Source organism: Triturus cristatus, chromosome 7 (genome assembly GCF_964204655.1).
Source record: "Triturus cristatus chromosome 7, aTriCri1.1, whole genome shotgun sequence".
Lineage (NCBI taxonomy): Eukaryota > Metazoa > Chordata > Amphibia > Caudata > Salamandridae > Triturus > Triturus cristatus.
The window spans coordinates 1,574,223,883-1,574,245,080 of NC_140590.1; the positions used below are offsets into that span (position 1 = coordinate 1,574,223,883).

The 21,198-nt window shown below is 48.2% G+C and overlaps 1 protein-coding gene across 8 annotated transcripts in view; it reads right to left on the reverse strand.

Moving 5' to 3' along the window:
• The window catches only part of ZMYND8 (zinc finger MYND-type containing 8), a 420,239-nt gene that overhangs the window by 65,451 nt on the left and 333,590 nt on the right, over positions 1-21,198 (reverse strand). For all 8 annotated transcript variants that reach the window (XR_014966854.1, XR_014966853.1, XR_014966852.1 and 5 more), the window contains one exon: positions 13,234-13,473. Coding sequence is in view for 5 of the 8 variants with exons in the window: in XM_085619413.1 (XP_085475539.1) it covers positions 13,234-13,473 (240 nt within the window). In the remaining 3 variants the exon portion in view is untranslated. The remainder of the gene's footprint in view (positions 1-13,233; positions 13,474-21,198) is intronic.

Here is a 21,198-nt window from a genome sequence, read left to right on the forward strand (position 1 = left end):
GTAATGGTTTGCTAAGTAACATCATATATTCCTACTGAGCTATCCTAGTCCCTAATAAAGACGGATTTCCACGAAGGAAAAAACTAAAACTCTAAACAGAGCAACAATACACTGTTGTGGGCTCGTCTAGTTGTAAAGGTCCCACAACAACACTTTGAGAGTCAAAGAAGCGAAAAAGATATTGCAGAAGCCCACCGTGTGAAATACAAGAGGACCGCCTAGAGAGTATTGCAGGAAGACAACAATCCGAGGAAGACCCAGCCGGATCATCAGCAAGGAAATATACCATCCAGGAAGAACTCCTGATGGGGTAGTGTAGAATGGCTATACAATAACCAACTAATACCCCACATAGGGTATGTCACATCCCCATAAAAAGGAGGGATCATCTCTTGAGACTAGCTCCAAGGCAGAAAAAATGCAACATAAGGGCAAAAACAGCCATCCAGCTGTACAAGCCATCTGGGAATTGAAGGCTCAAACCCAGAGACCGATGATGCAACAGAATAGAAGAGCAGTGAAAACACTGCCACCATGAACAATGCAAGAAAAGTCGTAACAAAAAGACAACGGCAAAAGAAAGAACCAAAGCAAAGATCAATTACTGAACGCCAGCTATGATGCACTGGACTGCCGAATGGCTATCGAAAAGATGGATCCCGTCAAAGGGTAAGTCCTTAAGATTCTCCTGAACATTGTCAGGGAAACTACCATCACGCAACCAAGCATGACGTCTTGGAGCCACTGACCTAGTCATAGCTGTAGCGACGGAATCCATTGTGTCCTTGGCCGACTTAATAGAAAATTTGGCCAGTTCACGACCATACTGAACGAGCAGAGTGAGGTCAGCTCTGGGGCCCTCAGGAAGAGAAAGAAGGAGACGCTCAACAGAATTCCAAAGGGCAAAAGAACCCCGTGCAAACGCGCAGGACATGTTTAAAGACCTGAAGGCCGCACTAGTGGACATAACGAATATGCTACTTACCAGTATGCATCTGTTCTTGGCATGTAGGGCTGCTGACATTCATATCTGTGCATAGATCGCTGCCTAGTGGTGGGTCCGGATGATTGCACATTGTTGTCCTGGAAGAGTCTTCGAAGTATCACGAGATAGGTGGCTCCTCCCCTGGACTACAGTGCGCATGGGCATCCTCTCCATCCTCAGATTGTTTTTCGCCATTGTGGCAGTGATGGAGTAGATACAGTAAGTGATGACCATGCTATAGAGTAATTCTGAGTGCTGCAGCCGCTACAGGCGCCGGGGAGGAGGGTGGGCGATATGAATGTCAGCAGCCCTACATGCCAAGAACAGATGCATACTGGTAAGTAGCATATTCGGTTCGAGGCATGTGGGCTGCTGAATTCATATCTGTGCATAGAATACATAGCAGTGCCCTCTATTAGCGGCGGCTACCAGTGCCAGCTGCAGCAGTCTGAAAAAGGGTCTTGAGAACAGCCTGTCCTACAGCTGCCTGCTGTTTTGAATGCACATCTACACAGCAGTGTTTAGTAAATGTATGTATAGTGGACCATGTGGCTGCTCTACATATTTCCTCTAAAGGAATGTTCCCCAGGAAAGCCATGGACGCCCCTAACTTTCGTGTGGAGTGGGCTCTGGGAGGAATCGTTAATGTGCGTTTAGCTTTTTCATAGCAAATTTGAATACATTTAACGATCCATCTGGCTATCCCTGCTTTGGAAATGGCGTTGCCCTTGTGTTGTGGAGAAAAGGCAACAAACAATTGTTTTGTTTTCCTAAAAACCTTTGTCCTGTCTAAATAGTACATGAGGGCCCTCTTTACATCTAGTGTATGGAGCATTCTCTTTGCGACATTGTCTGGATTTGGAAAGAAAACAGGCAGTTCAATAGTTTGATTCATGTGGAACTGCGATATCACTTTAGGCATGAACGTGGGGTTGGTACGTAGTACAACCCTGTTTGTGTGAACCTGTATGAATGGCTCTTGAATGGTTAGTGCCTGGAGTTCACTAACTCTTCTCAACGAAGTGATTGCCACTAAGAAAGCTACTTTCCAGGAGAGGAATTGAATCTCACATGAATGTAGAGGTTCAAAGGGTGGACCCATCAATCTGGTGAGGACCACATTCAGGTTCCACACCGGTGCCGGTGGGTGTGTTGGAGGAATCACTCGTTTGAGTCCCTCCAAGAATGCTTTGATGGCAGGTACTCTGAATAAAGAGAGGTGCTGCCTGTTTTGAAGATAGGCTGCTATTGCGGTTAGATGTATACGGATGGAGCTGTATGCCAGATTGCATCGGTATAAGTGTAACAGGTAACAGATGATGTTCTGAATGGATGCATCCAGCGGATTAATGTCATTGTTTTTACAGTAAATGACAAACCTTTTCCATTTAGCCGCATAGCAAGCTCTGGTCGTGGGTCTCCTGGCCTCCTTGATGATATTCATACATTCTGGAGGCAGGTTCAGGTAGCCAAACTCTAAGACTTCAGGAGCCAGATCGCCAGGTTCAGCTGTTGCAGATCTGGGTGCTGAATTTCGCCATGGTTCTGTGTTAAAAGTTTGGGGGTTATCCGCAGTCTTTGAGGCGGCGCCACGGAAAGTTCTAGGAACGTGGTGTACCATGGCTGGCGTGCCCACATTGGAGCAACTAGGATGAGTGTCATTGAGTGTTGCCTTAGTTTGCGTGCCACTAGCGGTATTAATGGCGCTGGGGGAAAAGCGTACGCAAATCTGCCTGACCAGTTCATCCATATCGCATTGCCCTGCGACTGTGGGTGCGGGAACCTGGCGGCAAAGCTGTGGCATTTTGCGTTTTCCCTTGTGGCGAATAGGTCTATCTCTGGATGACCCCACTGCTGGAAGTACGGTTGGAGTATTGATGGATGCAGCTCCCACTCGTGCATTTGGTGGCTGTGGCTGTGTCTGCTGAGCAGATCCGCCATTTGGTTGTCCTTGCCCGGGAGGTGTTCTGCCATGAGGAACATGTTGCTCTGAATGGCCCACCTCCACATGCTCGGAGCCAGATGAGACAACTGTGGAGAGTGTGTTCCTCCCTGCTTCTGTATGTAGTACATGGCAGTCCTGTTGTCCGTCCAGATCAACACGACTTTGTTGCACAAGTGTACTGTGAATGCCTTCATTGCCAGGAAGATTGCCATCAGTTCCAGAAGGTTGATGTGCATCTTCTGTTGCTGTGTCGTCCATAGTCCCTGCACTGTGTAATTGAGTACATGAGCTCCCCATCCCTGGAGAGACGCGTCCGCCGTCAGTATTATCTGTGGAACAGGCTCTTGGAACGGTCGGCCTTTGCAAAGGTTTTGTGGATTCCACCAATGCAGAGAGTTGTATGCCCGACAGCTCATCAACACTAGGTCTTTCAACTGTCCTTGAGTCTGATTCCATTGACGTGCCAAGCACTCCTGAAGCGGGCGCATATGCAGTCTCGCGTGCGGGACTATGAAGATGCAGGAGGCCATCATGCCTATCAATTGCATGAACACTCGCGCTGGAAGGGAGTGTTGAGGTCTGAACTTTTTTTTATCAGCAGTTGCATGCTGTTGATCCTTACTAAATTTGGCTGAGCTTTGGCAGCCAGAGTGTCTATGGTTGCGCCCAGGTACTGCCGTACGTGGGCGGGTTGAAGATGTGACTTTGGATAATTTAGTGAGAATCCCAGACTGTGAAGAAGGTGTATGGTGTGGGATATGTGGCTGGCACACTGCTGGGCTGACTTCGCCTGAACAAGCCAGTCGTCCAGGTAAGGGAAGACGTGAATGTGCGGCCTCCTTAAATGTGCAGCCACTGTCGCTAGGCACTTGGTAAAGACTCTGGGCGCCGTTGTTACTCCGAAAGGGAGTACTTTGAACTGATAATGCTGATCCTGAAGAGTGAACCTGAGATATTTTCTGTGTAACGGGTGTATGGGTATGTGGAAATACGCATCCTTCAAATCCAGTGTTGCTAGGAAGTCTCCCTGACTGAGTAACGGTAGAACCTGCTGGAGGGTGAGCATATGAAAATGCTCTGACAAAATGTATTGGTTGAGAGGTCTCAGGTCCAGTATAGGTCTGAGAGACCCGTCCTTTTTTGGGATTAAGAAGTACAGAGAGTACACCCCTGACCCTCGCTGTTCCACAGGCACGAGCTCTATGGCGTCTTTCTGCAGCATACTTGGTACTTCTTGCTGCAATAACGTCAAGTACTCTGCGGACATAGGACGGTGTCTTGGTGGTATGTTGGGTGGATTGGATGTTAATTCCAGACAAGAACCGTACTGGACAATATCTGTGACCCACATGTCTGTGGTGATGGATCTCCAGACTGGCAGGAACCGTTGGAGTCTCCCCCCAACCGGTGTTATGTGGGCGGGGGGCAGTGACAAGACGTCACTGTTTGTTAGTGGCGGAGGACCTGGTGTTGTTGTGTCCCCGTCCTCTGCCTTTGGTGCTGGATCCACGATATCAACCCCTATTGTTTTTATTATAGGTACTCTGGGTACCTCCTTTACTGTACTGCTGCTGGGACCCCTGACCTCTAGCTGCTCCTCGATTCCCGGGGCGACGAAAGGAGCCACTCCGAAACTGCTGCGACTGTAGAGCCCCCATAGATTTCGCAGTTTCAGTGTCCTTTTTAATCTTTTCCAGTGTAGCGTCAACCTCGGGGTCAAATAAAGAGTCTGGGTTGACTGGTTGATTCAAGATATTATTTTGAATCTCAGGTTTGAAACCGGATATTCTCAGCCATGCGTGCCTCCTCAACATCACACTAGTGTTGATTGCCCGTGCTGCAGTGTCAGCTGCATCTAGTGCGCATTTGATGGACGCATTTCTAATGAGTTGTCCCTCTCTGATGAGGAGCTCCGCTCCATCTTTGTATTCATCTGGTAGGAGTTCTAGCAGTGTTTCTAGGGTATCGTAGTGTGACCTGTCGTATCGGGCCAGGAGTGCCTGAGTGTTGGCAATGCGCCAGATGTTTGCTGCTTGTGCCGCTATCCTTTTGCCCGATGTTTCTAGCACTTTGGACTCCTTGTCTGGAGGGGGAGCATCACCTGTAGTTTGCGAGTTAGCTCTCTTGCGAGCATTCAAAACTACCATGGAGTCCAACGGCAATTGACCCTTAATGTACATTGGGTCTCCTGGGGCTGGTTTGTATTTTTTCTCTATTCTCGGGTTCAATACCCGTGCCCTGGTTGTCTCCTTAAAGATGTCCTTAGCATGTTTAATAAGCCCTTTTAACATTGGCAGAGTCTTAACCTTTCTTTCTGACGTGGAGAACGTGTCCACCAAGAAATCCTCCTCCACAGAGTCAGAATGAAGTTCCACTCCGTGACTGGCAGCCGCCCTTTCAATGAGGGCGTTAAAAGCAGCAGCATCTTCAGTGGGTGATGGTTTGATATTATAAAGATGAGTGTCAGGAGCATTTTGTGGATCTCCTGGGTCATTAGGGTCTCCCCATGCTTGATCTTGGACTTGCTGTTGTTCATCAGGGTCATTATCCACAGGATAAGTGGTATCATCCCCAATATAGCCCTCTCCTGCATCCGCCTCCGAGTGTGTGGGAGAAAAGGATGGTGGTTCCTGGTCATAGGTGTGGTAAGGTTCTACAAGTACTGGTGTTGAGCCGGACGCCGTTTTCCTCTTCAGTGGAATTTTGTACGAGTCCAAAGCCTTTTCTGGAATAATTCTCCGCTTGCGGAACAACAGCCTACCAGTGTCGGCGTCGATAAACTGGTCCTGTGAGTCTTCGACATCGGGTCTTTCCGTGGGCCCTGGCATTGGTTGTTCGATACTTTTCCTGAGTTCGAACATCTTCGGTGCCCCTGTTGGTAGCAATCCGAACTTGATCGGTGCCGGCGCCGAGTGAGCCTTTGCGACCTTGTGCGGTCCGGGACCTGTTTTCAGTTCGAGAGTGGCCCGTTCCCTGATGCGCTTTAGGGACTCCGACACCTGCTGCAACGTGAATGCAGACGGTGCTTTGGAACCGACAGGCTCTTTGGAGACAGGCGTCGACGCGGTCTCCGGTGCCTTTCCAGCCTTCGGGTTTTCCATCCGAAGTTTGGGATCGATGCCCTGTTGATCCGAGATTTTGGCAGGCTCAGCACTCTTCGGTGTCGATGCAGCCGGATCGACCACCTTGACCTTGGTCGCTGGTGCCCCAACTTTCGGTGTGATAGGCCGGTGCGTCTTCTTGGGACCGAGGGCCTTCCTCTGTTTCTCGGTGCCGACGTCCTTTTGTGGTTTCTCGGTACCGAAGTCCTTCTTTCTTTGGTCGGCTCCGACGTCCTTCTTCTGTGTCGACGGTTAGGAGGGCTTCGATGCTGTCGAACCGACCTGAACCAGTTGCACTTTACGGTTTCGATTTGACCGGTGCTGGTTTTGGTTTCGATTTCACTGAATCGACTGCAGTCTTTTTTGTTATTTCTGGCTCTTTTGAAATGTTCGAAGCCGGGCCTTGAGGCGGGGCTGTAGAACGATCCGACTGATCTTGGGTAAGGCCCGCAGGCGATCCCTCGACCTGAGCCTTATCAAGACTATCTCCTTCGGCCTCCGCATCGACGGGTTGGCCTAGCTCCTCGCCTGAGCTATCTTCCTCGGCCCCAAGGGCCTCATCGTCGTCTCCTACCTCGTCGACGACGTCTTCGTCCTCGAAGATCACGTCATCATCGTCGTCATATTGGAATTCATGCTCCGAAGCATGGTTCGAGTCTATCTCTTCGACGCTCTAGACTTCTTCATCCTCGGTGCTGAATATGTTAACCGGGTTAGGCGCCGATTGTTTGGCCTCCAATCTAGCCGCCCGTCGAGTCCGAAGCGTCTTCTTCGACCGGAACCGGGCGCAGGCCATACACCTGGACTCATCATGATCCGGTGATAAACATTTGTTACACACCGGATGGACATCGATGTGTGGATATTTCGCATGACATAGAGGACATCTCTTGAAGGGAGTCCTCGATACCATCTTCGAACGTCGATCGATGTTCGGACCGAAACTCGGTCCGAGAAGGGTGAATAAGTATAACAATTTATCGATACCGAACGCAAACAATACCGACGATATCTAAAGGCTTTTGGCCTTAAGGAGAGTTTTCCGAACTTGAGCTAAGATAAGCACATCCGAACCCAATGGCGGAAAAAAACAATCTGAGGATGGAGAGGATGCCCATGCGCACTGTAGTCCAGGGGAGGAGCCACCTATCTCGTGATACTTCGAAGACTCTTCCAGGACAACAATGTGCAATCATCCGGACCCAACACTAGGCGGCGATCTATGCACAGATATGAATGTCAGCAGCCCACATGCCTCGAACACAAATTTCAGCCACATGCCTCCAACCACCGGGATTCTCTAGTCGGTGGAAGCAAAGGAGGAGACTGCAACTGCAGCACAGCTGAAGCGGTTTTAACAACCAGCCCTTGAGCCCTAGGGTGTAGGGACAGACCAACAGGATCATCCGAAGCAGGTCGGTGACTATGTCCGATGGCACACTCCACAGGGTCTCCCGAAGAGGGACGTGCCCAAGACCCTAGAAGGATGTCATACAATGACTCACCAAATGGCAGCAAGGGCTCAATATTAGCACTGCCTTGTTGGAGCAGATCCAACAAGGGGTCTGCAGGCAGACATACAGCAGGAGGCTGAAATCTTAAAATATCAGCAGCTGTGCGAATGACCCTAGCAAACGCTGCACTGGCCGCTGTCGCCATCCTGAGGGGTGACTCCAAGTCATAAGTAAGGGACGACTGCAGACTAATGTGCCCTCCAAGGGTCAATGAACCCTCCGCCCGAAGATGCTCAAGAGCATCCAAGGGCTTAACTCAACCAGTAGGTGCAGATTCTCCCTGCAGCACCGGGGAGTATGAAGCAGCCGGGGCCTCATCCTCCATGTGTAGAGGAAATAAAAAGGCGTGTGAAGTGTCGAACGATGTCGAGATGGCGCCGTATCAACATCTACCACCATCAAGGGTGTCTCCACTGAGCAGCGCCAGGATGGCGCCGAATCGACGTCTACCGCTATGGGTGATTGTGGTGTAGGACGGTTTCGAGTGGTACACAAATCCCCTGCTGCGGATGGCACCAACGTCTTCACAGGAAACCCCACCGGACTGTTGCCCGACATCATAACTGGGCTGCGTCCTGACATGTCAATGGCTCTGGAAACTGAGCCAGGGCACTCGATCGGCGCCGAGGGCGGACCCGCTGGTGAGCTCCCGATCAGAGTCCCTACCACCTCTGTGGTGCCTGAAGGCGCACCAGGGAGAGGGGTTGACCCAAAGATGGCCTGCAAAGGCTGAAAATAGGCCTCCATCTGGGCCCTAGTCGCTCCTTCACCAGGAAATGGCTGATAGGTGAGGGTCGACTGCTGTGGGGCCGTCTCCAGTAAAGGCCGTGAGGAATGGGTACCAGCGTCACGGCTACGCGAGGCTGACGGCCTCCATGATTTTGACTTTTTGTGCCTATCTGTGGAAGGCGAACAGCGTCCACAGGACTAGCTTCGCGATCTGCACCGAGTAGGAGCCCCAGCAGAAGTTGGGGATCGACGCCACTTAGCCTCCGAACGGGACATCCGGGCAGACAGCACTTTCATCCGGCGCTCCCCCGAGGACTTCGGTTTCATCCTCTTACATGCGTCGCACTCCTCTGAGTTGTGGTGCTCGCCCAAATACCACATACAAATGGCATGTGAATCCATCACCAACATCTGCCGCATACAGGTTTCCTACGCCTTGAAGCCCGAAGGCATCGCACACTGTTCCGGACGCGAAAAGGCATCGATAAAGCCAAAAACAAAAAGTGGCCCGAGGAACAGCTTCTCCTGGATCCACGTTGCAGCGTGTAAAAGAAGAAAACGGACGTCAGCGGGCCAGGAGGGACTTAAATGGCTCCACTGACGTCATATCCGTGGACGACGTCAGGGCGGAGCCATCCGATGCTGTCCCCCGGCACGCAGAGGTACTGCTGAGAAATCTCCAGATCCAGGCTGGTGCCTGGGGGACATTTTAGGTTAAGGAATCTGCGGCTAGATGCCTCTATCAGATCCAGAAAATTCTTCACGCTGCAAAAACGGTTCAACTGATAAGTGGCCATTTTGTTTTGCAGAGTGAATCTTTTGCATGGATGATGTAAGGATTATGTAACGATATTCTCCCCTCTTGGGAGGCTGGCCTGAAATAATTAATTGAATGCAAACATTTGCCTTAGTACTTTCTGCCCCATCTATGCTTCGGTTTGCTTGGATATCCACACTATACTGTTTTAAGAAGGTGTGTACAGACGACCACGTGACTGCCATAAATGCTAGTGTAACCCATTTTTTCCTTGTTGAGAGCGCTCTCCGTCTCTGTACTAGCACCATGCCAGCTGTTATAGCATGTCTGGATTGTTAAGGCTATCCACCTTTCAATGGTTATTTTGCTGACCAATGAGCATTTGTCTGCCGACAAGAAGGAAATCAAGAATTGGTTTGCTTTCCTGAATGGATTGGTTTCTTGTAAGTAGTATAAAATAATCCCCTGTAAGAAAGTGGCCTTTTTTGTCATTGTCACCCCCACTCTTTACCACTGATACTGATGTTTTTCAACTGATGTGCACTAGGTCCCTGCTAACCAAGGTCCCAGTGCTCTTTCCCTAAAACAAAGACATGATCAACTGTTCACCAATTAGCAAGAACGTTGGTACTCCTGTAAGTCCCTAGTAAATGGTACCCCTGGTACCGAGGGCATAGGCACTAAAGAGGGTCTCTAAGGGCTCCAGCATGTAATATGCCACCCTAAGGGACCCACACACAAACTTCATGCAGCCTGCCATTGCCGGAAGCATGAAAGTGTGCAAACCCTTGTTAAAAAACAGCATGGCACACTCCCTGTATAGACTGTACAATCTTGCACTCCCTTCAACGCCCCTAAATTCATTATTTAGGTGGCCCACTGACACTAGGATCCCAAATTCGCCTACTGGGAACTGAAGGTCCAAGAAGAGCCGAAAATACGAGAACTGTGGACCAGCACTGGAATTGGCACCAAACCAAGCCTGCCTGCTGCTGTCACAACAGTTGCAAAGACCCAACCCGTCCAGCAGCTGTACATCCTCCTGAAGCTTTGGAGGGCTGACAGCTATTTGATTACCAGCCAGCATCTCCCTTTAAGTGGAGGAATCAGACTCTTAGCAAAACATGTCTCCTTAAAGTGGCCACTTTCCAAAGCATGCTGAGGTCACCTCATCTAATCCCGACATGTGTTTGAAATTGACTTACCCTCATGAATGAGCCTCTTTGTCCTGCTTTAGTCTACTCTAGGTGTTGTTAATTCAGCTCCCCCATATCTCTACTGGTGACCATAGCTATTAAGGAGAGCGTTAGAGTTTGCAATGTGCCATTGGTTGGACGCGACCTCTCCATGTTTTGCCCCATGTCCAACTTCCTGTGCTCTCACTCTGTCTAGTAGAGGGCTCATGATCAAACTGACCTTCGTCTGTGGCTTTCTCTGCGTAGAAGAGCTCCTCTTCCACCTTTTGGGGCTCAAGTGACGTAAGAGGCTCTAGATCCACCTGCACCATGTCTTGTTGAAATTCTGTCTGGGCCTTAGCGGAATGCGTTATCCCTTGTGTGAATCATCTAACTCCCTTTGTTTCTGTCTCGCTATGTTGAGGTCTTTGTTCGACGACAAGCATTTATCTCTTCCTCTTCCACACCGAGGCTTTCTTCTATAGGAGCTCTTTGTTTTGTTCGTCCTGCGCTCTAGATAACATTCTGTAGTCAAGGGTAGGTCTGAGGATTAATCACCAGTGGCATCTTTCAGTCTTGACACATGAATTTCCTTTTCTATGTGCTTACCATCAACGAAACGTCTTCCAGTTTTGAGTCCTAATGTTTCGGGGCAGTCCCACTCCCTTGTGTTACATGGAATTATTCAGCACGCTATCCTTTGGTAACTTCTTTGCCGCCTTTTCTCACACCATTTTGACAACCTCCTTGACAGTGGTATCTTCTACCTCCACTACCTTGGACACTCGAACAGCCCAAAGTCCTTCAACAATGTTTTTTGTGACACTGCCATGACGTAATGAGCGCACCTCAATTTCTCTCTCGCCTACAGGGTCTTCGGTTGGAACTCTATACATTTAAAAGCCCTCCAATTCGTGGTTGCTCAGTAGACAAGGGTTAGAAACTTGGTGGGTGACCTTCTGTGCAAACTGGTGAACTGGGCCTGTAGCACCTTGTAGTGTATCTCTATTGTCAGGTATGTAAAAAAACAACTTAATAATGTGATAAAACTTAATACGGTAGTGTAAGCACTGTCCAGTTTAAACAGGGTCAACCACATGTCTTAAACCAGCCTGGATAGCAAAGAGCAGATATACATGAAAAAAGGCCTTGCTAAGAGGTGCTAGGATATTATTAAGTGGGTATACGAATTTAGAACACAAACATTTGCATTACTGCAACTCTGCGTACCAGGGACATTTAAAGAGTGATCCACTGCTCAATTCAGTTAGCTAATTGCTTAATAGCTGGTTCAAAGTTATCACTATCTTCGTCTTTTTGTATTCAGATTCACAGATAACGGACAGAACATTCCAGTAATTTGCGGAGGAGGTTGGGCTATGAGCATTGTGCGGTCAGGGTTAAAACAAATCTCAGATTTCCCCAATGAACATAGACAGCTGAGAGATGGCCAAAGAAAATTTAATTGAGAACCAGAGAGATGCTGAAGTTCAGAAGAACATTATGGCATCCGCATATAGTAACAAAATGAATCCTCTTTCATCGAAGGGTATGCCTCTACAAGAGGGGTGTTCTCACAAGCAACATGCCAGCAAAGTAAATTGCAAACAGAAAGGATGGAGAGATACAACTCTGTCCATTCCCCCTACTGATCTGGAAACCAGAGGACAGATATTGGTTTACAAACATTTTAGCAGTGGGTTTAATCACATAGAGTAAGTCCAGACTGTCATTTTCTGAAGGGTGATATTTAACAAATGCCGCTTCAATGAGTCCTATGTTTTCTCTGCATCTAGTGAGACTGAGACAGCACCAATTTCAGGTGAGGTTTGGATAAGCAGCACAACGAAAGTGCACAGGTTATAAAACATGGCTCTGCTGGATGCAAATCCTGTCGGGTCAGTCAGGTAGGAACAATTTGTCAATTAGTGGCATGAGTCAATTGATGACAATTATCATTAGGTTTTTTTAATACAGATTTAGGAGCAAAAGGGGCAATAAGGTGTATATTCTGTGACTTCTTTACCGGGTTTAAAGTGTAAAATGACAGCCTCCCTAGCTTAGAGGGGTAAGGCACCAAATTCAAGAGCCTCATTCTAAACTTCAAGCATATCAGGAGATTCTTTGTAAGGCCACCATGCCACTCTCACTTGCCAGTGCATCTATTGCTTTTTTTAAATCTCAGGAATATCTAAGGGCCCGGAAACTAGAATGCGGAATGTGTGTCAAACCATGCCAGTAACATTCCCATAAGTAAGTTTACTGGTGTGGTGGGGTATTCTCCGAGGTGTACTGGCTGGCATAGAAGGGGACACAGATATTAAGGATCTCGTCATTGCTGGTGACCATGCCCCCTTCAGGCATGCAAAGAAGCTAGTTATTTGTTTGTCACATAGTTTGTCAGAGAAACCAAGAAAGAGTCTTACCGGAACACTCGAAGCCCGCAATGACAGGTCATCACATGTTTGCCCAGGAACAGCCCCTCATGGTCAGCCACTTTCCTGAAAAGCAACTTATGTTGACTGATTGCAGCTAAACTCTCTGAATCAAGTGTTTTACTATAAGTTTCTTTTAGTGAATTTAAAGATTTTCAATTTGCAGCCATTTTATTCTAATGGATTTCAGGACACCGACACGTTTGGAAAGTGAAATGCCACAAATATATGCATTGGAAGTCGCCCTGGATGTGGAATGCTCGAGTCCTGGTCCAGTATTTATTTTAAAGTAATCTGAGATGGGGTTTATATCACAGATCTAAAGACTGCACCGAATGATGCTTCAGATGTATTAAAGCCTTCAATGTAATTTATGCTTCAATTTTTGTAATGTTCGTCACTTCTAAGTCACTATGTCGTTGCATACGCTTTATAACACTACAACAAAAATTGTGATAGAAAGTGATAGATTAGCAATGAACAATAATAGGTTTCATAAAGAGCCATTGGTTAGAATGTGCTCAACACAAAGTAGGATGAAAGATGCAGATAATATGCATAAGGACTGTAATTTCCAATCTTTTCGGCTTACCGGATTGAGTACAGGATTTCATATGTTCTGGCCAGTGCGCCTGCTGGCAAGGGTAATCACAGTAGCTAGTATTCCAGCAGCAATAGAAGATTGCCTCCTTTTTACAGTTCGCACACCACTGTTTCTTCTTGGTTTCATCTACAGACTGTTGCTTTTCCATCTCCATCTGCTTCTTTACCTCAGCTATAAGCCGATCACGTTCTTGCTCCAGACTCTGACGCATCTCTGCCATTGTCAGTTCTGAGAAAAGAAAAAATGCATGTCTTATTGAAAAAGCACAATGCAATAAAACATAAATTAATTATATTATTCTTTTGTTACAAATAAAGGCATGAAAAGACAAAAGCCAAATGCAAATTAAATGTTCTTCACAGATTAGAACATTCTAATGAGACCAAAAATATTTTTTGTGGGATTCAGGTCTGAAGGTTGACTAAGCCTCCCCTTGCTCTTTTCGTTCTTGAACCCTCTGCCGGGAGGAAGAACATTTTGTAATCCTTGAGGAAAAAAATATTTTCAATCTCCCCGTACTCCTGATTACAAATAGTGTTAAAAGATCTAATAAATTGGAGCCACTCATCAGCATATTTTGCGGCTAAACCGGCCACATTCCAGGAAATAAAATGTAAATTTTTACCGATGCCCTAGTTATAATTTGAAAATTGAACTGTGGGGCCCACCAATGGACTAATAGGCCCAGTACAGCTAAAGCGACTAAAGTGGTGTCCTGCGTTTACACCAGACAAGATCTCCCTAGTAGGCAGTCTTGGTGTCAGTGATTCCTTAGGAATAACACTAACTGTGCTTTTACCATCGCTCTCTTTCTCTATGATGCATAATGTAATCAGACAGCATTACAACATAAGTACACATCATAACATTTCTTTCGCATCATATGGCGATTATGATGTGCAAAAACTATCTGCACATCATAATCCCCATAACCTAAAACTTGCTCTTACCCTACCACCCAAACAACAGTATTTGTCACAAAATCGACAGACTGATGGATCTGAACTAATGGTGAAGCAGGAACGTACAATTCATTGTGAAAGGATCCTGTTTTGGTATTTCAATAACCTAGACCCTACGCATATCCTTGGGAGATTCTCCATTAATTCTAGAAACATTTTCCCTGGAACACTTCTGACAGATGCAACACAACCATTCTAACATTTCATGAGAGAAAACCAGCAAGATCCCCAGGTGCAAGTTTAATACCTACACTTGCATCTTACAGCCCATTTCCATGCACATAAACAGCATTTTTAGCAACTCTCTCCATGAGACCTGTTATGTTTATTTGTGAAGCGCACAATCAACCGAGGCAGTAACCTGGTGCTGAGCAGGTGAGAGTCTAGCCTCGCCTAGTGCGGCAGGAGAAAACATTTGAAGAATCAGGTCTTCAGCTTCTTGCAGAACTCCAGAACGGAGCTGGAGGATGCTCACCGACGCTTTAGGAGCGAGTTAGAATGCCTGACCGCCAAACTAGGTTCTGTCTATGTATGGGAGTCCAGCTGAGAGGAGGTGGCTGGATGGTTTTTTAAAGGAGATGCGCCTATTGAGGCAAAAAGAGTGTTGTGTAGTACTCTGAAGTTACGAATGTGGAGTTTAAACTGTGCTCATAAGTGTGTAGGGCAGCCAGTGGAGCTCCTTGAGGTGCAGTGTGAATTTAAGCGGCTTGGGAGGATGAATGTGAAACTGGCTGCCAAGTTCTGAATGGTTTGTAGTCGTTTGGCAAGTTGTGTGCTGATCCTGGTGTAGAGGGTGATCCTGAAGACCAGTTTGCTAGCGATGAGGAGTTTGATGGCTTGTTCTAGTCAGGAGCCATTTGAAAATGGTCGTCAGCATCTTCAGTGTGGAAGCAGAAAGCTGTAAAGGCACTGACTTGGGCAATCGTGTTGAGTTTGCTTTTGATCGGGTGGTGGGTACAAGTTCTAGTTCAGTCGGCCTCCAGGTGGAATGCCATGGTGAGGTGTTCTTCCTGAATATCAAGACTTCCACCATGTCGATGTGTGAGGCAATCCTTCATTCAGTTAGCAAATTTGCAGGTAGTGGATGTTCCAGTTGTTGGTTGTCTTGTCCTAGAGGGAGAGAATGATTTGGTTGTTGCAGTCGTTTGAAAGGATGTCAATGTCGTAGGTGCGGATAATACCATGTGTGTGGACGATGCTTGTTAGTGAGATCATTAATATGTTGAAGATTGTAAGGCTGAGTCTTGAAACTTGCAGTACCACATAGATGCTGCTGCTGGTGTCTGAAGAGTAGAGGGCAAGCTAAATGACTGTGCATTCCTAGTCAGGAAGACACAAATCCAGCAGAGAGCAAGTTCTTGGATTCCAATCTTGTGCAGAATGTTGGAAAGGGTGGGAACCCGTGTCAAAAGCTGCGGCACGGTCCTGGAAGGTGAGGGCAGCTGTGACTCCTCTGTTCAGGAGCGTGTATGTTGTCTGTAGCGGCGATAAGGGCCATTTCTGTGCCGCGGTTGAGTCTGAAACTGGACTGTATGATGTTGAGGAGTTGTCACTGAGATGCATGGTGAGGCATCTGCTGATGAGTTTCTTTAGTACTTTGGAAAAGTATACAGTAACAGGGAGATTGATCTGACATTGGCGAGCATGGATGGGTCAGCAGAGTGCTTCTTGAATAGGGAGAGGAGTGTGGTGGGCTTCTGTAGGAACCTGGCTCTCTATATAGTGTACTAAAACAAAGTACACTGTGCAGAGAGTACAGTGTGTCCCCAATTGGTTTATGGACGCAAAAGTAGATTATACCAACTCTCTTTAGAGGTGGTGTGGGCAGGCAGTTTGGCTTAATAGAGGGTAGTGCTAAGAATATATTGTACTTAAAGGCAATGAATTAGACACACACCCAATAAATCTGAGACCAATTTAGAATAAGCATTAAAAATGCAATAGGTCTCGCCAATCCTTAAGTTAAAGCCATTTGCTTTGCTATACAAAACCATTAGCAAAGCAAATGGCTTTAACTTAATCAAAGGCGAGACCTATTGCATTTTCAATGCTTGTCTTTCCTGCCTCCCTTCTTTGCTATTATCCCTCATTCCTTCCTTTTACCCATCTGTTGTCTTTCTTCCCTTCCCACCTGCCTTCTTTGCTTCCACTTTTTTTCCTCCCTGCCTTACTTTCATTTTGCTTAGTTTATCAGTCTGCCTTCTTCCGTCCATTCTTTCCAACTTGCGTTGCTAGTAGTGTTCCCGCCAGCTTTCCCTACTTCCTTTCTCTATGTCCTTTCTTCAAGCCCTCCAGTCTGGCTTGTTTGCCGTCCCTCCTCCCTTATCGCTGCCTGTCTGTTGGGCCTCCTGCCTGGCTGCCCCGCGCCCTGTGGGGTTGCGTGAGGACTGCCTACGTTATAGTCTGACCTGGGTACAGATGGGCACATGCCTCTCTGACTTGGCATGATCATGGGACTTTCTGCAACCCATACTGGCACAGAAACCAAAACATCATGTGATCACGACCGGACGAAGACTGTATTTTTTCCCAAACCTGCTGCGGAGATCACTGTGCGACTTCCGGATCACAAGTCTACCTGTGAGATAGCTGAGTGGGTTAAGCGCATGCTGTACAGAGGTGTGTATGTGTGTGTACGCTGTAGGTGGCTTGTTCGAGTCCCGCGGATGCGACTATATGATTGGTTGGATTTCTGTGTAACCTGCAGACGATGGAAGGTAATTCCCGCAGTTTGTTGAGTATCCAGTGATAAAGATGACCTTTAGGTGGCTTACATGGGTGACTGGAGCATTCACGACAAAGCTCAACTTTACTGGTATATATTGAACACTCATTAGCTCATTGAGTTCACTGCATAGCGCTAATATTAGATGCATGTTATGGGGGATGCTTTCAGCCAGCCTGGGCTTTTTAGTGTGGAGAAATATAGGTTTGAAGCTCATAATGCTCTCTGCTCACCAACCTCCTCCTTCAGCATAAGCCAGTAACACCCTGCACTTGTTCTGCATCAGCACACCTTTAAATCCCCCACAAAAGCCAAGCCCTTTTTCCCGATTGTTCTCAGGGGCTTTGCTCCAATTACTTTCACTTTTTACGCTCCTTCCGATGAGAGAGAGCCCGTTCCTTCCCTTAAAGCAGTGTATTGTGCTCCCGATATGGGGGGGGGGGGGGGGGGGGGGGGGGAGGAAGCGCCGTCCCGGCTGGTACCAGTTACGGCCATCCTGCCGGGATTAGCGTAGGGTGCGCTGGAGACCCTGCCTGCTCTCGGGTTACACTACTGCCCCTCTCCAGAGCCATTACTGTGGCCTGCCCTGTTATCAAAGTGAAGCGTGATTCAGTGGAGTGGCTGTGCTGACTCAGCCCCTGCATACAACAAACAACTACATGGCGAGAGCAGCGCATGCTCTCGGGTTATACTACTGCCCCTCTCCAGAGCCATTACTGTGGCCTGCCCTGATATCAAAGAGAAGCGTGATTCAGTGGAGGGGCTGTGCTGACGCAGCCCTGCATACAACAAACAACTACATTAAAAAAGTGTATAGCTGTAGAAAACATTTTAAAGCGTTCTCTTTTTACATGTTTAAAGTGTGTACTGGTAAGGGCAAACACCGGCTTTAGGCGATTTCCCTTATAAGGGCATAAAACCGACCCGGTGGCCACCCTAGCCGTGTGTCCAGAATGGGTCAATGTTTCTTCGAGATAAAAAGTTGTTTGAGCATTGGCCGATGGCGGTTAAGGCACAACCCCCCTTCTCCCCCCGTACAACCCCCCTCTCATGCAACCCACACCTAAAGTCTGTGGTGAACCACGCAGGGAGCTATTCTGTAAACAAAACAGTATTGGCAAACAAGACGTGGGCGGCCTCCTGCCCCGAAGCACAGCGCTGCACCTGCTGTACACATGAAACAGGCGGCCATGCAGGCGAGCGAGGGAAGCACCGGGTGTTCAATAAATCGTCACCAATTTATAGCACTACATACTGCTTGATCAGAATGAACTAGGCGCACCGTGGGAGAAAACAGCACATAGCGCTGCGCTACAACAACAGAAAAGTCCCCGGCAGCATGCGCGGTGTGCGCGATCCCAGTGTGCATTTACATGAAGCCAGCAGGTTACGGCGGGATTGCAAGAGGCTAGGCGGTATGTTTTAGAGTAAAGGTAGATGGGAGCTGGACACCCCTAACCCCCCTCCCTCCAATAACTCCGGTGCCTTTAAGTTTACATCGCACGCAGCAGCAATGACCTGCGGTGTCCCCGCTCCGGCCCCCCACGTCGTGCAGTTTTTCCTACCGCTGCCCTGAACTTGCGCCCACGCCCATTGTTCCTGGTGGCCTGAAAACTGCCCTAATGCAAGAAAAAAGTGCTTAGCGGCTACTTAAAAGACACTGTCACGCCGCCAGTAAAAGATCCAGTCCGGGTGGGCGTGAAAAAAAGTGGACACAGTGGTAAGTAGGAGGGACAAAAAAGCCTCCGGGACAATCCTAACAACCCGTTTCGGATAATTGGTGACGCAAAATGACGCGCACCAATAGGAAATACAGGCGGAGCAGAGACACGACTTGGAAAACCGTATTGATTCCAAAAGGCCCTAGCATGGCGAGAGTAACGCATGCGCGCTGCTAACGCCAGGTGAGACCTAAAAATAACACTTTCTATATATATTTTGAAACCAAGAACTACGTTCAAAGTTCAGTGCAGTTTTCAATGTAAGTATTCATAGGAAAGTAAAACGTTCAAACCTGTGTGCTTTTACGCACAATGCAATCCTATGGGAGGAAGAGTCAAAGATGCATAAAGGTAGGAACCGTCTGTTTCAGGGGTTCACCTTCTGGGATTGGAATAGTAGTGGACCAAGATTTAAAGTACTACCAGCAGTTCTTTGGGAACTGCCCTGGTTTTACCGGGAGCAAGGTGGTGGAGAGGATGGTATCTGGTGCTACAGAGAAGGGGGCCCACCTGAAAAGATGCTGCACAGGGGCTTCCAAACAGGGGCTCAGGTTGCAAATGGTCTTGGATCATGAGGGCATGGTTGGTTCTTTGAGGCATGGGTCGGGGGGCTCTGGGCGGGGACCTCACGGTCAGGGACAAACAGCTGAAAGAGGAGAAATCAAGGCTGCTGGGCCACTTTCTAAGTGGGTCTTAGTGATGCGGATGTCCCTCGATGGCTACTTGGTCCTGATGCAGTGAGAATCCAGACTGAACTCTAGCTGTTAGTGTTTGGTGCAGGGCATCCGGTACCCCAGGGGTTGGTACTGCATGGCTGTTTGGTCCTGGTATCTTCACACTCGGTGGGGAGACCGATCTAACCTTCCAGAGCACGAGTATCTTCTCTTGGTCCTCTGCGGCATCAGTCGGGCTGAGGAGCTAGAAGGCTGTAGACCGGAATCTGCCGGTTGGTGCCTGCGGGCTGCAGGGGAGTAGCTCCTCTACTCCATGGGAGACTTTCAGTGTTTGCTGGCAGGCTACCCAAGTCACTCTGTCCCAATTGTTGAGAGAGGGCGGAGGATGGCAGGGTTTTGCACCAATGTCCAAAGTTCTGTTACAGTTCTCACCAGACAGTGATTCTTCTTCATCCTCCTTTTTTTGATCCGTCAAATGGGAGTTCTTGGGTTCAGAGGTGCCACCTAAATAATCTATTTAGGGGCATAATGGGGAGTGACAGGTAGTATCAAATGGGCTACCATCCTCTACATGACCCCTTCCTGTAGGAAGTGGGTATAACCCTGACACTAGAAGGCTAATTACTGCCAATACAACATGGAGGAAAAGTGGGATCCACATCAACTGTCCCGTCCTAGGTGTGGTGCTGGCTGGATGTGGGCACACCTCCTAATCTAACATTTTCCTGCCTGTCTTACTGCCAAAAAGTGGGGTCAGGAGGGTGGGCATTCCCACTATCTGGAGAAGCCTGGGGTCGCAAAACAAAGGCGGCAGGGCCTTTGAAGCTTCCCGCCCTGGAATGTCTATCCTGCTTTGAGGAGGTGTGAACACCTCCGCCCAGAGCAGGCTTTGTTCCTTTCCTTCGAGAGCGAAGGCTCTCACCTCAGGAGGTCAGAAACCTGTCTATGGTGGCTGGCTGGTCGAGACCAGTCAGTCAACAAACTAGTAGTAGTAGTAGTCAGTAGATTTTAAGGGGACACCTCTAAGGTGCCCTGTGTGTGCATTTATTAATAAATCCAGCATTGGCATCAGTGTGGGTTTATTAAGAGGAGGTGTTTGGTACCAAACACCTTGGGGTACAGTGAAGCCATCCTGTAGCTGGGGAACTCATAATGAAGAGTGTCCAGCCAATGTACTTGTTATGGCTTCCCTTGGTACTGGTAATATCTATGGGTGAACTTGGATATCACCGGGGCGTATCCACTCTCGCAGATATGCCCTCACATGGGTACAGTGCGCCCTGCCTTAGGGCTGTAAGGCCTGCCGTAAGGGTGACTTACCTATACCACATGTAGTGCTGGCAAGCATGGCACCCAGAGATGTGTGCCAAGTCAACTCTTCAGTTTTCTCTACACCAAGACACGCAGGCAGCAATGACAGTTTGTATGAACTTGGTAGGGGCCCCTAAGGGTGGCACAATTTGTGCTGCAGCCCTCAGGGACCCTCTTTAGGTCCAATGCCCTAGGTACCAGGGGTACCATTTACTAGGGACTTGAAAGGGATCCCAAAGGGTTTGCCAATTGTGGGACATGCGTACAGTTTAGGGAAGGAACAATGGCGCTGGGGACGAGCAGGCAAGAACCAAGCACACTTTCAGTCAAAATTACACCAGATCCGCCGAGATGACGTCATCGGAGCTACTGAGATGCGCCCACAGGCACTGATGTCAGTTCTGTACACAACTTTTCCGCGCCAGGAGCGCAGAGCCATGCCAGAGACAGACTACTGGTGCAATAGAACTAGGGCCCTAAAAGGGATGACCTGAACCCTAGAAAACAGTTCGCAGAACAGGGAGGGCGGGCGGTAAGGAATCTATCACTAACTAATTTCT